Source organism: Strix uralensis, chromosome 12, assembly GCF_047716275.1.
Source record: "Strix uralensis isolate ZFMK-TIS-50842 chromosome 12, bStrUra1, whole genome shotgun sequence".
In the NCBI taxonomy this organism is placed as follows: Eukaryota; Metazoa; Chordata; class Aves; order Strigiformes; family Strigidae; genus Strix; species Strix uralensis.
The window spans coordinates 21,524,679-21,540,477 of record NC_133983.1 but is presented as its reverse complement, the minus strand read 5'-3'; the positions used below and the strand labels follow the sequence as shown (position 1 = coordinate 21,540,477).

Below are 15,799 nucleotides of genomic sequence, written 5' to 3'. Positions count from 1 at the left end.
AAATGAGGTGGTTGATGGTGGAATTGCCCATAGCGGGTGATGGATCACCACTCTAGGGTTTAGTTGTGGTACTGAACCATTTGACATGACCACTTAAAATGAAAAAGAGCACTGTAAGGAACGATGATGTTTTCAAGTATCCCATAAAACTCTAGCAACAATGGTTTCTTCCTGACTTTTAAAACTTACTTGTGACTTTGGAAACCATGAATGCATTTGAAGGCTTACTTTTCCTGCAAAACAAGCAAACAAAAACTTTTATTAAAAAAATAAGCATACTAGAATTACTTGAATCACTATGTCTACCTAGGAGTAACAAAGATGACTGAACATCTGCTTACATTTAAAGCAAATACAAAAACTTTTTCATGAAGGTAGTACCTAAAAGACTCCACACCGTTCCTGGTAGACTTCACAAAAACTGGTGTCCTCCCCTTCCTCGTGATATCAACCAGTCCTCCTTTATTGTCCAGGATGCCGTAATGAATCGCAGCACGACATATGCTTGATGACTGACAAGAGCACAAACACAAATAGTGTGTGAAGTAAATCTCATTCACAGAGCAACACCGACCAACCACTGTGCAAAAAATGAAGAAGAAATGAAACCGCCACCAAAGCTCCAAATGGAAAATAAGCTGAGTACACTCCTTTGGAATCTGGTTGTTAAATCTTACTCTCCCAACACAGCCGTATTCTTTTATTATTATTATTATTATTATTTTAAGCACTGCCTGGTTGAATGGCAATCTTTTTTTAAATAACAAAACCGTACATTTAGATACAATTTAGAAGAAAAACAGCATTGGAAATTAACAACCAGTATGAAATATTTCCAGTTCTCAACAAAATATTCAAACCCAAAATATTTCTGCTGAAACCACTTGGAGGAGGCGGCTGTCTGCAATCACAGAAGTTGCAGGGCAAATATGTATCATGGGCGATACAGTCATGCACAAACAGTGAGAATGGGGAAAGCAAACATGCTTTTACACAAAATCCCTTTTATCTTCAACCTTTCTTCACCCCAAAAGTAGTTTTGATGGGAAAACAGTGCCAGGCTTTCTTTATAAAATATCTTGCTAATTCAAGATCCAGCAAATCAGCCCAAAATATTTAGTTGCAACATTTAACAGTGTTTTTTGTATGAAGTTTCTGTTCAGCATGACAGCTGCCCACACTAAAGAAGAGATCTTTGTAAGAACTGTCTATTGATCCCCATCCCTCACTTTCCATGGTTTCATTGCACATCAAGGGCATTCATGATAAAATCATGTCTGGAATCACTTTGCCTTTCCAGACTGCTTCTCTTTTTTCATCACCAAGATGAGGAAAATATAGATAATCTTTATTAGCACCATTTTACAGCACCACAACTGGAGAATACGAAATGCCAAATTACACTAGAATTGTTGGCATTTCCCATTTCTGTTATTACCACTAACTCCCCACAAATTACATCTATGAGCTATTAAAAGGTACTTACACTCTCATAATAAAATGTTCCAAAGATCTTTCCCTTACTGTACAAGCAGCCAGCTGGGCACAAATACCTAATAAAGATATATATCTTTGAGGGTGGCGAAAAAACAATTCAAGAAAAACAGATTTTGACTCTATTTCATTTAATAGTCATTCCATTCATTTCACGTAACTCTTCCATTTAAAAACAAGATTGCAAAATAGCTACTTTTTAGAACAGTTTCTCCACCCTCCTTAAAAGCCTGACCAATATTTAGATTCTGTGGATTTGATTTTTTTCCAAGTGATAAACTGTCCTGTTCTTTGCAGAAACCTTAACCAGAAGTTCTTGACTGGCTGGGAGGGGACAAGCCATGAATTATTCGTCTGTCTTGGACAGCAGTGGAATGCATGAAAAAGGCTCAAAAATTACTCTGCCAAAATTTATTAAATAATTTTGGATACCTGAAACTGTGGGTCATCGTGGCTGAGTAAAATAAACTGAGTCATCTTATTGCTAGGCTTGGCTGAAGGGTTTGTATTAAGGCTTTTTTTTTTTTTAGAAAAAAAAAAGAGATCTACCTAGATAGTCACGAAAAATAGTGTAGCCTATACTACATTTGCAAGAACTAGGCAACTTTTAGGCCGTTTTTTTCCCACAGCGCTCCAAGAGATATCAATGAAACAGTACCTGTTGCACGTTGAGCCTCTGCATTTGTCTCTCATCTTGGTTTCACAGGTAATAACTTGTGCTGGGGAGAAAAAAGAAAATAAATAAATATTTTAAAAAGGAAAGAGACTGCCACAGCCTGCTCTCAAGCTACGGAGATGAGCAACCACTGTGCGTCTTTCCTGGAGGTCTTTGGTGCAGCAAGATAAAATCTTATCACAGACCAACCCAGCCTGGAGCAGTTCATGGCTCTTTAGCCCTTCACCTGAGACAGGTGTCTTTGGAAATAACTGCAAGGAAGAAACATCTGACAGCTGAAGGCTTTGATTTACAGCCCCAGGTCTGCAGCCAGAGCTCTCATTCTCCATTTAATTACAGACTCTCCAGATGCTGGTAGATAAACTTGAAAAGGATGCATTGGCTTGCCTCACCTTGTTTTCACAATAAGTCTCTTTTAATTAACAGTGATTAGAAAACAACTGAGGAAGTACTAACAGCTCCACAACTAACTGCAGAAATCTTCCCAGGCAAGAAATAAAAAGCAAATCATCTAAAAAACCCAGAAATGCTGCAAAGCAGGTAACTGCTGAGTGTGGAGTATTTTAAATGGGAAATAAACCAGTATTTCCTAAACTGATTACTCATCAGGGGACCTTTGGTTCATCTATACATCCTTGAGATGGTTTAAAAAACCCAATAACTATTGCAGATTGACACGCAGAAGGCACGAGTGGCTTTTGAAAGCTTTGTTCCCCATATCTGGCAGGCTTCTGCTATAATTAAGAGCGAATTTTCACACATATTATCTCCCCCTCCACTCAAACATCCTCCCAGTTGTTTTTTCCCCTGAGCCTTCTCATGGCTTTCCCCACCTTTTCCCATAGAGGTTCTTTAAAACTTATAGGAGCTGAAAAAGAAAGAGACCATCTTACTCATGTAGGAGTCTGGGATGATTTTCTTGGTCTTGATGGATTTGCTGGGCTTGCTTTCCGGAGGGTAGAACCGCACCGGCTTTTGCTCCGCCACCTGCGAAATCTCCACTTCGTTAGTCTCATCCGTCTCGGTGATGATGGGATCTTCATAACGATAATCTTGTTAGAAGAGGGGATTAAAAATAATTACAGCATGTTCACATTGATGGGGAAGTCGGACGGGTTCATATTTTGTGAGAAGGTGATTTAGTTTGACAAGGATCTGCTTTGTAATAGTTGGAAGCCCAGAAATGCTGGGGCTATTGCCAGGGCAGGTACAGCAGCGGGAGGGGACACTGCTCCTCTCCCACTCCTCTGTGCACGAAGTGGCATTTATAGCATCTTACAAAAAAATGTTTGAAATGATCCCCACTAATTAATGAAAAAAAGTGCTGACGTTTCTTCATCTGTTTCACGTACAGCTCTTTCTCTCTGGAGGAAAACACAAATTTGCTGAAGGGCACGTGCAAAAAGAGGGCCCTAGTGTTTGGGAAGGTGGCTGACACCTTTCCTCCTCCCACCTGGGTTTGCTTCTCCAAATCACCCCACGAGCACAGCTTCATCCCATCCTCTGATAAAGCACGGGTGCTGCTGCAGTGTGATCCCGGCTGTAGCACCTGCAGCGGGTTTATCCCTCGCTTTACCTCTGCTGGAGAACAAGCTGCCTGCTGTTGCAGCCAGGCAAAGGGATTTGGTGCCAGCAAATTTCATTCCTCTCACCCAGTCGTACCCAAAACGCTGCACCGCTCTTGTCCTCTGAGGAGAGGAACGATGGAAATAAAGGGATGATGGATGGTGGCTCTGAGAGGGCTTTTTCCCTCTTGCTGTACCACCGGGGCATCCCCTCCCCTCTCTCTTCTGCAGCCCACCTGCACCCTGGGGTCCTGCCCCCAAACCCCACAGGCTAAAAAATGATAAATGCAACGTTGCAGCAAGATAAGCCTCTGCTTTGGGCAAGTCTCCAGGGAACCTGCCTGTTTCTAAGAGCCCAGTTCTCTGTGAAGCAACACACATGGGAGAAGAAAAATGCCCTTAATACATGACCCCAGAAAATCCTGTGTGCCATGGGGATAGCACAGCTTTGCTGGAGGTTTCAGTATTAATAATATTTTTCACGCTATTGATCTCTATTCTGAGAAAACTCCACAGATCAGGAAAAACTGTCCACGATCCCCTCCTCTCCTCCAAGAGACACGAATCACTGTATTCATTTTGCAGCAGTGAAAACCAAGGTGGGGAGAGAGGGAAACGCTCCGTCCCTGGCCCCCGAAGGAGCGGGGCAGGCGGCCAAGCTCTGCCCACCCACGTCGCCTCTGCTAAGCGCTGGAGAACATTCCCTTCCCAAACAAACCCCGCGAGGACGGGATCGCTCCTGCCCGCAGCCTGCCAGCACTCAAAATCCCGCCGGAGTTCCCGAGCCAAACCCATGTAAGCTCAGAGCAGCTTCCCCCTGTCCAAGTGCTCACTCTTATTTTCACCAGGGAAAATGCGCCGAATCCGAGCTCCAGATTTTAAGCATTTCAGGGCTTTTTGGTTTCAGCAGCAGCCACTGATTTACCGCGTGTCATGATGTCGAAATATTAAGGATGACTAATTAGAAGGTGCATAATGCTGCGGCTGCTTCTAATTAGAAGTTTCCCAGCATAAGTTTGCTGCAGCCTTTTCCCCCACCCAGGACGGTGCCCCAAGCCCCCCACCACGTACCTTTGTAGCAGAGGTTGTTCTGGCAGCCTCCTCCGTAGCTCGGCGGGCACTCGGAGCAGGGGCGGCCGGTCTTGTATGGGGCTTCTCCTATCCAGTTGCCTCTGCGAGCACAGGAGCAACATGCACCCATCAGACACCCAAATACTCATCCAAACCCCAAGACTCCCTGGCACTAAGGGAGTGGGGAAAATGGGTGTTTCTGCTGCGCTCATCCTTGGATGGGGGGCTGTAAATGGGGAAAAGATGACCTGTCCCCACTCTTTCCATCCCCACTGTTGTTCTCCAGTGATAGCTCAACAGCTTTCTGCCCTCTGCCTCTATTTGCCTGACACTTGTCTTCACCTCTCTTGTTCATCAGAGTCACAAGTCTCCCACCATTTTCTGCAACACCCCCAGGAGCTGCCCGGGACAGGCTGAAGCGCAGCTCTTACCCTTTAAAAGCTGCTCCATTTTCCACCTGGAACCATTTCCAAACAGAAAAACACCAGACTCTCACTCATGCCCAATCATCTGGGAACTGGAGCAGCACTTTGCACTCTCTCCTCACCCAATCTGGCCATCCTCAAGTCCCCAATTTTGCCTCTGAGGATGCAGAACCACCATCCTGGCCCAGAGCAACCAAGCAAATACTAAACAACCAGTCTAGGAAAGCCTTTTAAGAAAAATGTTCCTCCTCATTTTACCTCCAAGATGACATTTTCAAGGTTTTACTTAAATAAATTGCGTACAATATCGCTTTTACATTAAACTCCAATATAAATACTGTGATCTTATATAAACAGAAGTAAGTCAATGGATTACTGCATTTTTCTCAAGAAACTACCCAGAAACAAAAGCCCTGTTTGGCGCTGTACGGCAAACTTTAGGGGCTGAGAAGGTTGAAGGGGCCGGAGTTCAGGCCATGGCTATGAACCCTTTGGTTATTGCTCTTTCAGCTGTCTCCACCTATAAGGCTAGATGAGGACAACGTGCACTGATGCCAGAGCAAAAAGATTAAGCAGAAACTGCAGAAATAGAGTATTTTTCCATCCAGCAACCCTGAATGGATGATGTGCAAATAGCCCAGCCTGCTGCAGGAGCTCCATGAGAGACAGTGCGATCCCATGCAGGAGCAGGTTATTAAATCCCACTAAACCACAAGCAGAACATGCTCAGTAGTTAATGTGGGGAGAGGGGTTTAGACAACCCCCCCGTAGGGCTCTGCCTGGATCATGCTATCAGCTGCCAGCTCTGTACCTGCACACCTTATCTCCCTGCATTATTCTGCCCTATGATCTCCAGAAGACAGATGCTTCCCAAGCCACTCCATTTATATATAGTGATTTCCCTATTTCACTTTGTTGTTAAGATTCAAATCACCAAGGACTGGGAACGTTTCTCCTATTAGCCATTAAAGCAGAAAATACTAATTGTCATTGCCAGGGAGGAAACTTCTCCTGGATGTAGTAGTCAAGAAATGGGATTTTCACTTTGAAATTTAATCCAACCATTAAGTTAACTGCATCAGTCAAGATTTAGCTATTTCTTTTCTTTTTTTTAAGAATGGGGAGCTCGCTGGGTCTGGGATTTATCTCTTCACAGCTCCTTGCAGCGGGCCTCAGCTCGCTTCGCTTCCACCAGCAACTGCTGCAGGGCTGGCTTTGCACGACGCAGTGGTGTGTTTAAACCAGCAGATTTAGCAGGGGGAGGATGAAGACATGTCGTGATACGGCAGCCTACCTGGCTGAGCACAGAAGCTGCTGCTGGAGCGGTGCTGAGCAGCATTAATCACCAGCCCATCCCCTCCCACCCTCCGAGCGGCAGAGAGCGAGCAAGCCTCGCTCGGCAGCCACGCCAGCTCTGTCCTGGCCATCTGCTCCTCCTTCCCATGGCAGCAACATCAAAGCTCCAGCCTGGCCCCAGCCCCTCATTCAGTTTTCCAGGCAATGCTCAGAAGTCTTGAACTAGCTCTGCGCTGCCGTCTAAAGAGAAAATTTAAAGCCACAACCACCAGTCTAGACTGCCTGAAATCTCTTCCCCAGATCCCGGGCTAGTTAAGCAACCTGCCAGTTTTAGGAAAGCTGGAGAGAGTCCAGCTCATCTGCCTTACTTCGGCGAGTAGTTGCAGACCAGGTAGACAGCATTCTCCCAGATTTCTCCCCAGACATTCATCTGCTTGCAGACGTTCACAGCACAGCCAATCTTGTTCGTCGTGGCCCAGACTATCTGCAAGTGCAACGCAGTTATTGAAAATAAGGAAACTACCCCACTGTGGGCACACGTTGCAGTGACAACCAGGACATGGGGGGATGCAGAGATTATAGGTACAGAAGCCCTTCATCTCCTTTACCTGGGTGTAATGTGTGCACATAGAGCCGGTGCATTTCTCTGGGCACCACGGGTTGCACTCGTGAGGATACGGGTATGTGTAATCTTTAACTTCATCATACCAAGACTGGACATGGAAAGCTGGAGACCGATACCTGAAGGAGGAAAGACAGTTTAAATCACAAAGTTCTGGTAGGAGTTTTCAAACAATACCTGTAGCGTCCTGCCATATTGGAAGCCCAGATTTTTTTAATACAGGTTTTGCTAATTTTTATATGTTTGTTAAGGCAAGTTCCATTCATTGAGAAGCTGTTGCTTAAAGAACCGAGTAACATGGTCTAACAAACAGGGAAAAAAAAAATCTAATTGGAAATGTTAAAGATTACTTTTTCCCTAAGATTCACAGCCTGGTCTGACTTTCTGTATTATTTATAGGTTTGACATGTCTTTCAAGCGCCGCTGACCTGAAATGTCCTCCTGACTTTTCCACACAGCTACAAAAAACTTCTAGTTTGGCGGAAAGTTGTATTTTGAAAGTAAACAGAAGTTAAGGTTTACCAAACATCTTAAACCAAAAGCCATCGTGTACCTATTTTACCACCAGGCAATTTGCTAAATCTGGAAGTACACTAGCAGTTAATACTGTAAGACCTTTGAAAGGCAGTGGGCTTCTTCACCCTCACATCACACCAAGAGTTAGTGCACTACACACGCCCCCCACCTTTTATTGCAGCAATTTCCCTCTGCACCAAGACCCCGCTGTGTGGACTTTGTGCAAACTGTGCACCAGATATTGCAGTCTGTGGCAGCCCTGATGCTACTTGTGCTGTTTGGGGGAACACGAAGGGTGATAAAACTACCTGTAGGAACTCAGATGCATTTTGCATGCTACGTACACAGAGAGCAAACAGAGCGATCTGCAAATTCTGTACCAAAGCAAAGCAGCGCTTCAAACCCACTACTTTTTATTGCTTTCAACAGCTCACATGAAGCAAGCAGCCAGAAATACAAATGATACCATTACCAACTGGAGTTTGTTCTTTCAGCCAACTCTTCATTTAGAATCATTCATTAGAGGTTATTTTAGAAACATTAATCTCATGATGTCATTAAGTGAATACTTTCCGAATCCTATTTTACAGGAGAGGAAATTGAGGCAATCAAGTTATGGCCCGTTCCTGAAAAAACTGAGATAAATGCGATTTCTTTTTCCTCTCGGTGACTGAAAAGGGAACGAGATTGGATCTACTTCCATCAGTAACCCATGGCCATCTTGAACACTTGTAGGAGAGCCAAGAACAGCACGATCTTTTGACTTTGTTTCCAATGGATTAACCATTCTACTTTCCAATCATTATTTAATCCTGCCAACAAAGATGGGCCCGATTTTTATATCGGGCTAATTTCACACCAGCAGATTTCCATTGCTTTCAACCAAGTTCTACCTGATTTACAACAAACATAACTGCATTTCCACCCATTAGGGCTCCTGAGCACGTACAAAAAGTTTACTGTACAAAGCAGGCTTAACTTATAACAGGTTTAACAATAAACAAATTTCACCATGAGATGGAGAGGGAAATCCATTTGGAAGCCTTAATGTCAGCTTTCCTAGCTGGGTTAACAGCTCTAGGTTGAAAGCCTTCCCCAGGAAGTTGAAAAAAAAAAAAATCTGCAAAGTGTTTTCAGTAAACAGAAATTAGGAGCTGGATAAATATTTATGAGAAATACAGCAAGAGATAATTAAGTTCTGAACTAGCAGCTGAGTCCAGACATTGTTCCTGAGAAACTTCAGCTTTTAGCCGGTTCTCAGCATGGTGCCAGAAATCCCCCTGAAACCACAGATTTAGGAGCTGGGGTTATGACTTCTATAACTGTTTCCTTAAGGAGTAAGGGTGACCTTGAGCACATTAAAGCTGCATTACCCAGAGATACCAATAAATGGAGCAACCCACATCAATGTTGGTTTGCTGGGAACAGTCAGCTGAAGGTGGCTGCAGATGTTCCCGCTATAACCGTTTCACCACAGCAATAGCAATTCAGCTTTTCTCCTGTCTCCCCAGTGCTCTAAGCATCAGCAAGACAAACCTTTCCAACTGGCTGTAAAGAAGGATCAGTGAATTGCTCTTTGCAATGAGTTTGTAGCACCTCAACTCTTACCTGCCCCAGTGAACCGCCAAGTTCTGTCCAATTGACCTGATGAGGGCGCTAGGCCCATGGTCCCAGATGCACTGCTGAGCCCAAGCGTGGGCTGATCTTTCCAGCTCATCATCCCAGGTCTTCAGGGTGTGGGGAGAGAAAAGAACAGGTTATTCATCATCTAATGCTTACTAGATCAAGAGACTCAACCAACAGCAGTTAGCAAAGAAAGATTAAATTGCAGCTCACCCCTGGTGTCTGGCCTGTCCTTGTGAAACCAGCACATCTCAATGATGTGCCCTAACCCAAAAGCAAGTTTCTCAAGATGTCCCCCTACCATGGAAATGCAGGGTACTAAAGGGTCTATTATTTTTCCTCCTTGATGCCATGGTTCTTAGGAGATGCTTTGCACAGGTCAGCAGAAAACATACCTGGGAGGATCTTAAGAACCCATCTAGACTATCCACCCTAAAGCACAAGATACTCTTAGCAAGTGCTTTTCTAATCTGTTCAAAAAAAAACAACCCAAAACAACCAAAAACATCAAGGGTGGAGATCCCAGCACTTCCTCATAACACCTATTTCAGAGATCCGGCATGCAGTCAATGCTCTGATGTAGTTCAGCATGATTTTCCATCCATTGTCCTTCCTATCAGGACACTTCCATCATGGGGAACTCCAGCAGTGGATGTGCTCCTGCTCTCCACTACCAACACATCTGGAGATTTTTTTGCCCAGCCTTTTAATCAAAGGGTGTGGGTCTGAGCCTCCTGGTCCCATCTCCCTCTCTCCTTCCAGAATAACTGTTGAGTCCACCAATGGATCCAGTCAAACTTAACAGAGGTGGCAAAGTCCCAGAGCTGTTAAGCCAATATCACTCTCACTGAAACACACATCAGGTTAGAAGTGACAAATCCCATTTATGTTTCCACTGAGGGAAGGACATTGGTGTGAGATCAGTCCTCATTGAATATCACTCAGCTGTAAGCCAAACAAGAGCTCAAACATGATACAAAGGCAAATAGGAAAGCAGGTTTCATTGGCTCCACTGCCCAGGAGTGTACTTGTTTGAAAGGCCAAACTTGTTGAACCCAGTAGACAGTGCCCTGAATTCATTGTGTAATTACTGACGGCTGGTCTATTCAGAACAGTCCTTAGAGAATAACTCGTTGGGATTAAAATATTATCGCACATTCCTACAAATAAAACCAAAAGGAAAAGAGGTCTTGTAATGTGTCTCCAGCCCATTCACGTGCCAGCGCAAGATTATATCCCCTTTGGACACTTACCATCACAACCAGCTGGTCTTTCCAAATACTGTCCTCTCCAGAAGAAAAGCAACTTCTGATCTCAAACATATCAAAGGACCTGTCAGAGCCCGTTTGGAGAACTAGAGGGCATTTAGGCTTTCAAACACATTTAAAAAACGTCATGGGCTCATTCTGAGTAAGTGTCTGAACACAGTCTCGGGCAGTTATAACTGGGATGGGGAGGGACTGCAGGTCCCTGGCTAAGACAACAGGAAAACGCAGATTCTCCTGGAACTTGGTGTGTCTACCCTATCTTCGTAAGGCAAACATGAGCTCATCTAACTGCGCTAACAGCGCAGACCTCCAAGAACAGCTTATCATCAAGCATGTTCAGCAACACAAATTCCAACATCCCAGACCTGCTCTGACCTCATCAGCTTGGCTTTGAACTGACCAGTGGCCAAGCAAATTCATGTCAGTCTGCAAAACCCCGTGCAGACACAGCTCTGACAGAGGGAATAAAACCATTTTCCGACTCAGCCCTCCAGCTCCTTGAAGGTGTATGGGATCTGACCCACCACACACACATTTCCAAACCTCTATTCAAGCAGACTATTGCAATTGTGCCTAGACACACAGCTTTTTGTGGTCTCCCACTTTCTGCACTAGGCAATGACCAGCCACAATCCTCCTTCTCATCCAACGCATAAGCCACAAAACCTCTCCCAAGACGTTATGCGCTGCTCGTACATCAGACTTCATAGCAGAGCATTATTCCCTGCAGCCTCAAAGGAAAAGATGTTCCAAATCTCCTAATTTAATGCAGAGATATTATGAGCAATAGACCATTAAATGAAAATTGATGTGAACATATGCATTATATCTTCCTTTGATGCCTACGGATAAAATAAATTAACTCGGACAAAAGATACTCAACAGGCAATTGGGAATGAGCTACATCTTTGCATGGCTTTGTGTTTGATGAGTAGAGAAGCTCATTTCTGCAGGTGTCAGATTACAAAGCCTTCCCATTTAAATTAGAGCAGTTATTTGCCTCTTGCTTCTCAGACATGAATGTGGTCAGGAGGCTGGAATTATTTCAGAGCAATAAACATATTAAAAAAAAAAGATATTTCGGACTTTCCCAGCTATGCTTGCAAGAATTCTTTATGCCAATATTCAAAGCAGTATTTAGGAAGACTACTGAAGCCAGAGAGACAGTGTACACCTATGCTCAGTTTCCTTCTCAAGCAGAGATTGAGAAGCCTTCAGGTATGTGGGATTCCAAGTGATTTAGCACATGGACTCTCTTTTTCACTCCTGCAAATTTGTAATGGCCTTTCAAACTACAGTATACACTGTGTATGTAAAATACATGCATGGATACACACACTATGCTACAATTTGTAGGTTCAGATTTAATAATAATATACCCCACAAGGAATCTACTTAGCCTAAATAGTTTGTAAACCTAACCCCAGACACCTGAACAGTGATCAGGTTACTCACTCATTTTTCTCCACAGCTTAGACTTTGTGCAATACTGGCAATTTACTTTTAAAAGCGGCATGAGAGTCTAGGACTGACATGTACTGGCAGAAGCTTGGCTATGCTTTGCTAACCCACACAGAAATACCATCCCATCCTGACAAGGAAAGTCACCACCTTGCAGTTTAGAGGAAGGATGCATACCTTATACATGAAAACTAACTATTTACCTTCCAGCAATCTGTACTGAGAACGACTTAGTTTTATCCAGCTGTCTTTGAGGCCTCCACAAGAAGAAAGATTTCTGCCTTTCATCTCTGCTGAAAGCCATCTGACTAAGCCATCTTAACAGGTCAAGATGTCTTAGGAACTAATATGTCATTTTTACTCTGGATTCATTAACAAAGAGTTTGTTTTGGTCTGGGCACCCATCCACTGCCATGACTGCTGATATGAAGTCCCAACACACAGTGAAAATGTCGGCCATAAAGCTGTTAGAGGGGTTAAGGTAATTCTGTATTTGACCAACTTTGTCAGGAAGATGTACACTGCTCACTCAGCTTCCATTAACACTGAATACCTGTGTTAACTTTCAATTATACAAACCCAGCAGCAAAACTCTTTGTTTCTTAATTTCTTCACTTTACCTTTATCCCATATGTTCCTAATTCTTTTGATCTCCAGATAAGTCATGGGACTTACTGTGTTATTGCTTTCCTATTAACAGCCTCCACCAACTGATGTTCATCCTGTAGTAGATAAATATCTTCCTTTCCTGGAATACATTAGATCACTTAAATATGTCAGATACGGAGCTGGGAGAAAGGACTTTCACAAGGCAGTGTTTGGAGATTGATGGGCAAGAACAACTTCTACCTACTTATCCACAGATTAGCACCACATGTTGCCTGTGACTCTCCACACCGGCACCAAAGGAAAAGAGAAAAGTTTATCTACAGTACTAAAGACAGACCATCCTCTTACACGAGTCCAAATGAGAAATGTCCTATGCAGAACAAAGGATTAAAGTGAAATTCACGTTCAGAATATACACAGCATTTCCAAGTAATACTGGGTAAACACGAATACATGAAAGACTGATTATAGCCTTTCCAAGTAGCACCATCTTATACTCAGCTTCTTTCTTCACAGCATATAAGGCCCTTTCATTTACCTTCAATCGCCCATAAAAACCACTAGAAAAGCACACTGAGCAAAGCAAATATAAAAGCATAACCACGCTGCAAGTGTAAACAGCAGTTGGCCAGTGGACAGTCCTCAACGGCAGCCCTCTCAGATCCTCAAGCCAGCCAAAACACATTTGGCTTTCTCAGGCTTTGTGTTTACTTTTCTGGAAATTAATCAAGTCACCTCTTCTCTGGCAGTACCTTGCCTGAAGGATGGAGTGAGAGCCCACTGAGAGATACACAAAGCACCGGTTCTTAGAAAGGCATGCCATTTCTGACAAAAGTGGGATGAAAGACCAGCACTGTGAATGCTCGTGGCAACCAAGTGATGGACACTTGTCCTTCCTTATGGTCTTCTGCCCTCTCTTTTCTTTTCCCTACAGTCACAAAAGGCAGGTTTTCCATTTGCAGCACTGATTTCAGCACAGCTGGCAAACAATTTTATACTACATTTAGCGTACTTTTCTTCTACCCTTTTAAACATGATCTTAACAAATCATTAATCGTTTAATCTGTCAGCAGGAGCACACAGTTGAAGTCAGACTAGTTTCAGTCATAACTATATTTGCACATTGGGAAAAGGCACACACACAAAAAATTATTTGCCTACACCATTTTCTGGCCCCGCAATATTTTGATGGCACATCAAAAATAGCTCGAAGTAGGGTCTCTGGCATCAGGTGAAAAAAAACTATTCATCTGAATTGTTGATGGTAAAGGCATTTTTCAAACTCATACTTTTAAATTCTCCCTCTGAAGTGGGAGAATACATTGACCAAACTTTTATTTTGGTTTCTTGAACTACAAAAAGCCAGTAACATTGACCCATCCACGCATGAACTCCCAAAGTTTTTCCAGCTATTTCCAGTGATTGAAATTCTTTGCAGATGGAGCCACATTCCTCAAGCCCTGTTTCTCTAAGGTCCTGAGCAGATTCCCAGCAGCATCAGGGATGCTAGGCTCGCATTGTTAATCTCTAGCAATCAGTGTATGACAAAAGGGCAGATGCTACCTCCAGCACTAGGTGGTAGCTGATGGCAACTCAAAGACCATTAGAAGTTTCTTGGAGCAGACTGTGGTGTCCCAAAACACCAGTCACAGCGGTCTGAAAGCTTTCACAGGGAGAACGTGGGTTAAACACTAGGGAAAATTTGATGCTTTTATGACATTAAGGTAATGGAAGAACCTGCTGAGGCAGACTGTGGAATTACCATCACTGGAGATGTGTCCAGGGCTGGGCCAGACGCTAGTTTATGAATAATGGAACCAGTCCTGAAACTATGCAGCGGATGGACTCAATGACCCATTAGTGGCCCTTTCCAACCAAAACAGTCCAATGATCTAAAGCATCATTCACTCTGGAATGAAACTGTTCCAGGAAACCTCTTGAGAAAAAATTACTTTAGAGGAAATTTGCTACAACTCTTACACCGTAAGGAAAATTAAAATAAAATTTGAACAAAAAAAAAAGTAATAATAAAGTTAGGTATCAGGAGCTAGACTCACCATGTATTCCATATTAGAGGCCACTGGGTACACCTGACCTCTCAGTTTATTGTGGAGCATCAGTATCTCCTGTCTGTCTGAGAATAAAATTGCTCTCTTGGATCTGGAGTGAGCTTCCCCGTCCTGATATTTACTCAGAATGCTCTCCAAGTGACTCGAGTTGGGCAAGATAAAGCATTCAGCTGCCTTTGTCAGGAGCAGTACACATCCAAGAGGAAGGATCCAAGGCAGGGCAGGATTCATGCCGCCTCCTCCACAGCCAGCAGAAGCGGAGATGAAGATGACTGTAGGTTTTCTTGCAGGGTCTCCTGTGGCTCAGCGCGGGTCTGGATTTTGGGGAGAAAAGGCAGTCGGATTAGTGCCAGAGAAGCTCTCAGCACGTATGTCCCCCAACAATGAAGCCACACAACCCAGATTTTTTGCTTGGAAAAGAGCGGTGCCTACAGTCTAAACAATTATCGTTCACCCCAATGACAGGAAGACCTGAACACCACCATAAGTGATGGGAACTCAGTTTACTACACCAGGGAACTCCACCGACATTGTGTCAGGAGTGAGCATTACCCAGGCACAGCAGTGGATGCCTTCTCCTCCAAAGATGCCAGGGTGCAAGTGTCATCCAGCAATGCCCGGCAGCTCTGAATAATCCCAGCTCCATCCCTTCACATGCAGGAAGGGGAGACATTTGAAGCTATTCACCCAAGGAGCATCTGGTAAAGTGGAGAACAGATAGGAATAAAAGGGAAAGTAAAATTCCCAGCAAGCTGGATCACAGAGGTCAGATATCAGCAAGAGCTATTTTGGAGGCCCCCGCTCTGCCAATAGACTCCAGCAGAGCAGCTGCCAGACTCTGTGAAAGCAGCTGTTTATTGGAAATGTCAGCGTAACGTCGAACAACCAAAATCCCCGCTGGTGAATGACGCACCGGGGTGTTCTCGCTGACGCATCGCTTTACGGCGGGCGGGAGCGCGGCCAGCAATATGAATTATGACAGATTAGGAGAGGAGCCGGAGCACCCGGCCTCCCCCAGCCAGAAGATTAGGTGTTCCCATGCACGCTCAGTAGCCATCAGCACTGAGGGCTTGGAGAGATGATCTTGATTTGGTCATTGCTGGG

General features: G+C 44.0%; 1 protein-coding gene across 1 annotated transcript in view; it reads right to left on the bottom strand.

Annotated features, from left to right (window-relative positions):
• CRISPLD2 (cysteine rich secretory protein LCCL domain containing 2) overlaps positions 1-15,799 on the bottom strand; it is a 31,067-nt gene that overhangs the window by 11,887 nt on the left and 3,381 nt on the right. Inside the window, exons 2-11 of the mRNA XM_074881758.1 lie at positions 14,684-15,009; positions 9,274-9,392; positions 7,136-7,268; positions 6,896-7,011; positions 4,807-4,907; positions 3,064-3,222; positions 2,153-2,213; positions 1,487-1,553; positions 382-512; positions 190-233 (exon numbers count right to left, since the gene is read on the bottom strand). Of these exons, the coding sequence (XP_074737859.1) occupies positions 190-233; positions 382-512; positions 1,487-1,553; positions 2,153-2,213; positions 3,064-3,222; positions 4,807-4,907; positions 6,896-7,011; positions 7,136-7,268; positions 9,274-9,392; positions 14,684-14,926 (1,174 nt within the window). The 5' untranslated portion in view covers positions 14,927-15,009. The remainder of the gene's footprint in view (positions 1-189; positions 234-381; positions 513-1,486; positions 1,554-2,152; positions 2,214-3,063; positions 3,223-4,806; positions 4,908-6,895; positions 7,012-7,135; positions 7,269-9,273; positions 9,393-14,683; positions 15,010-15,799) is intronic.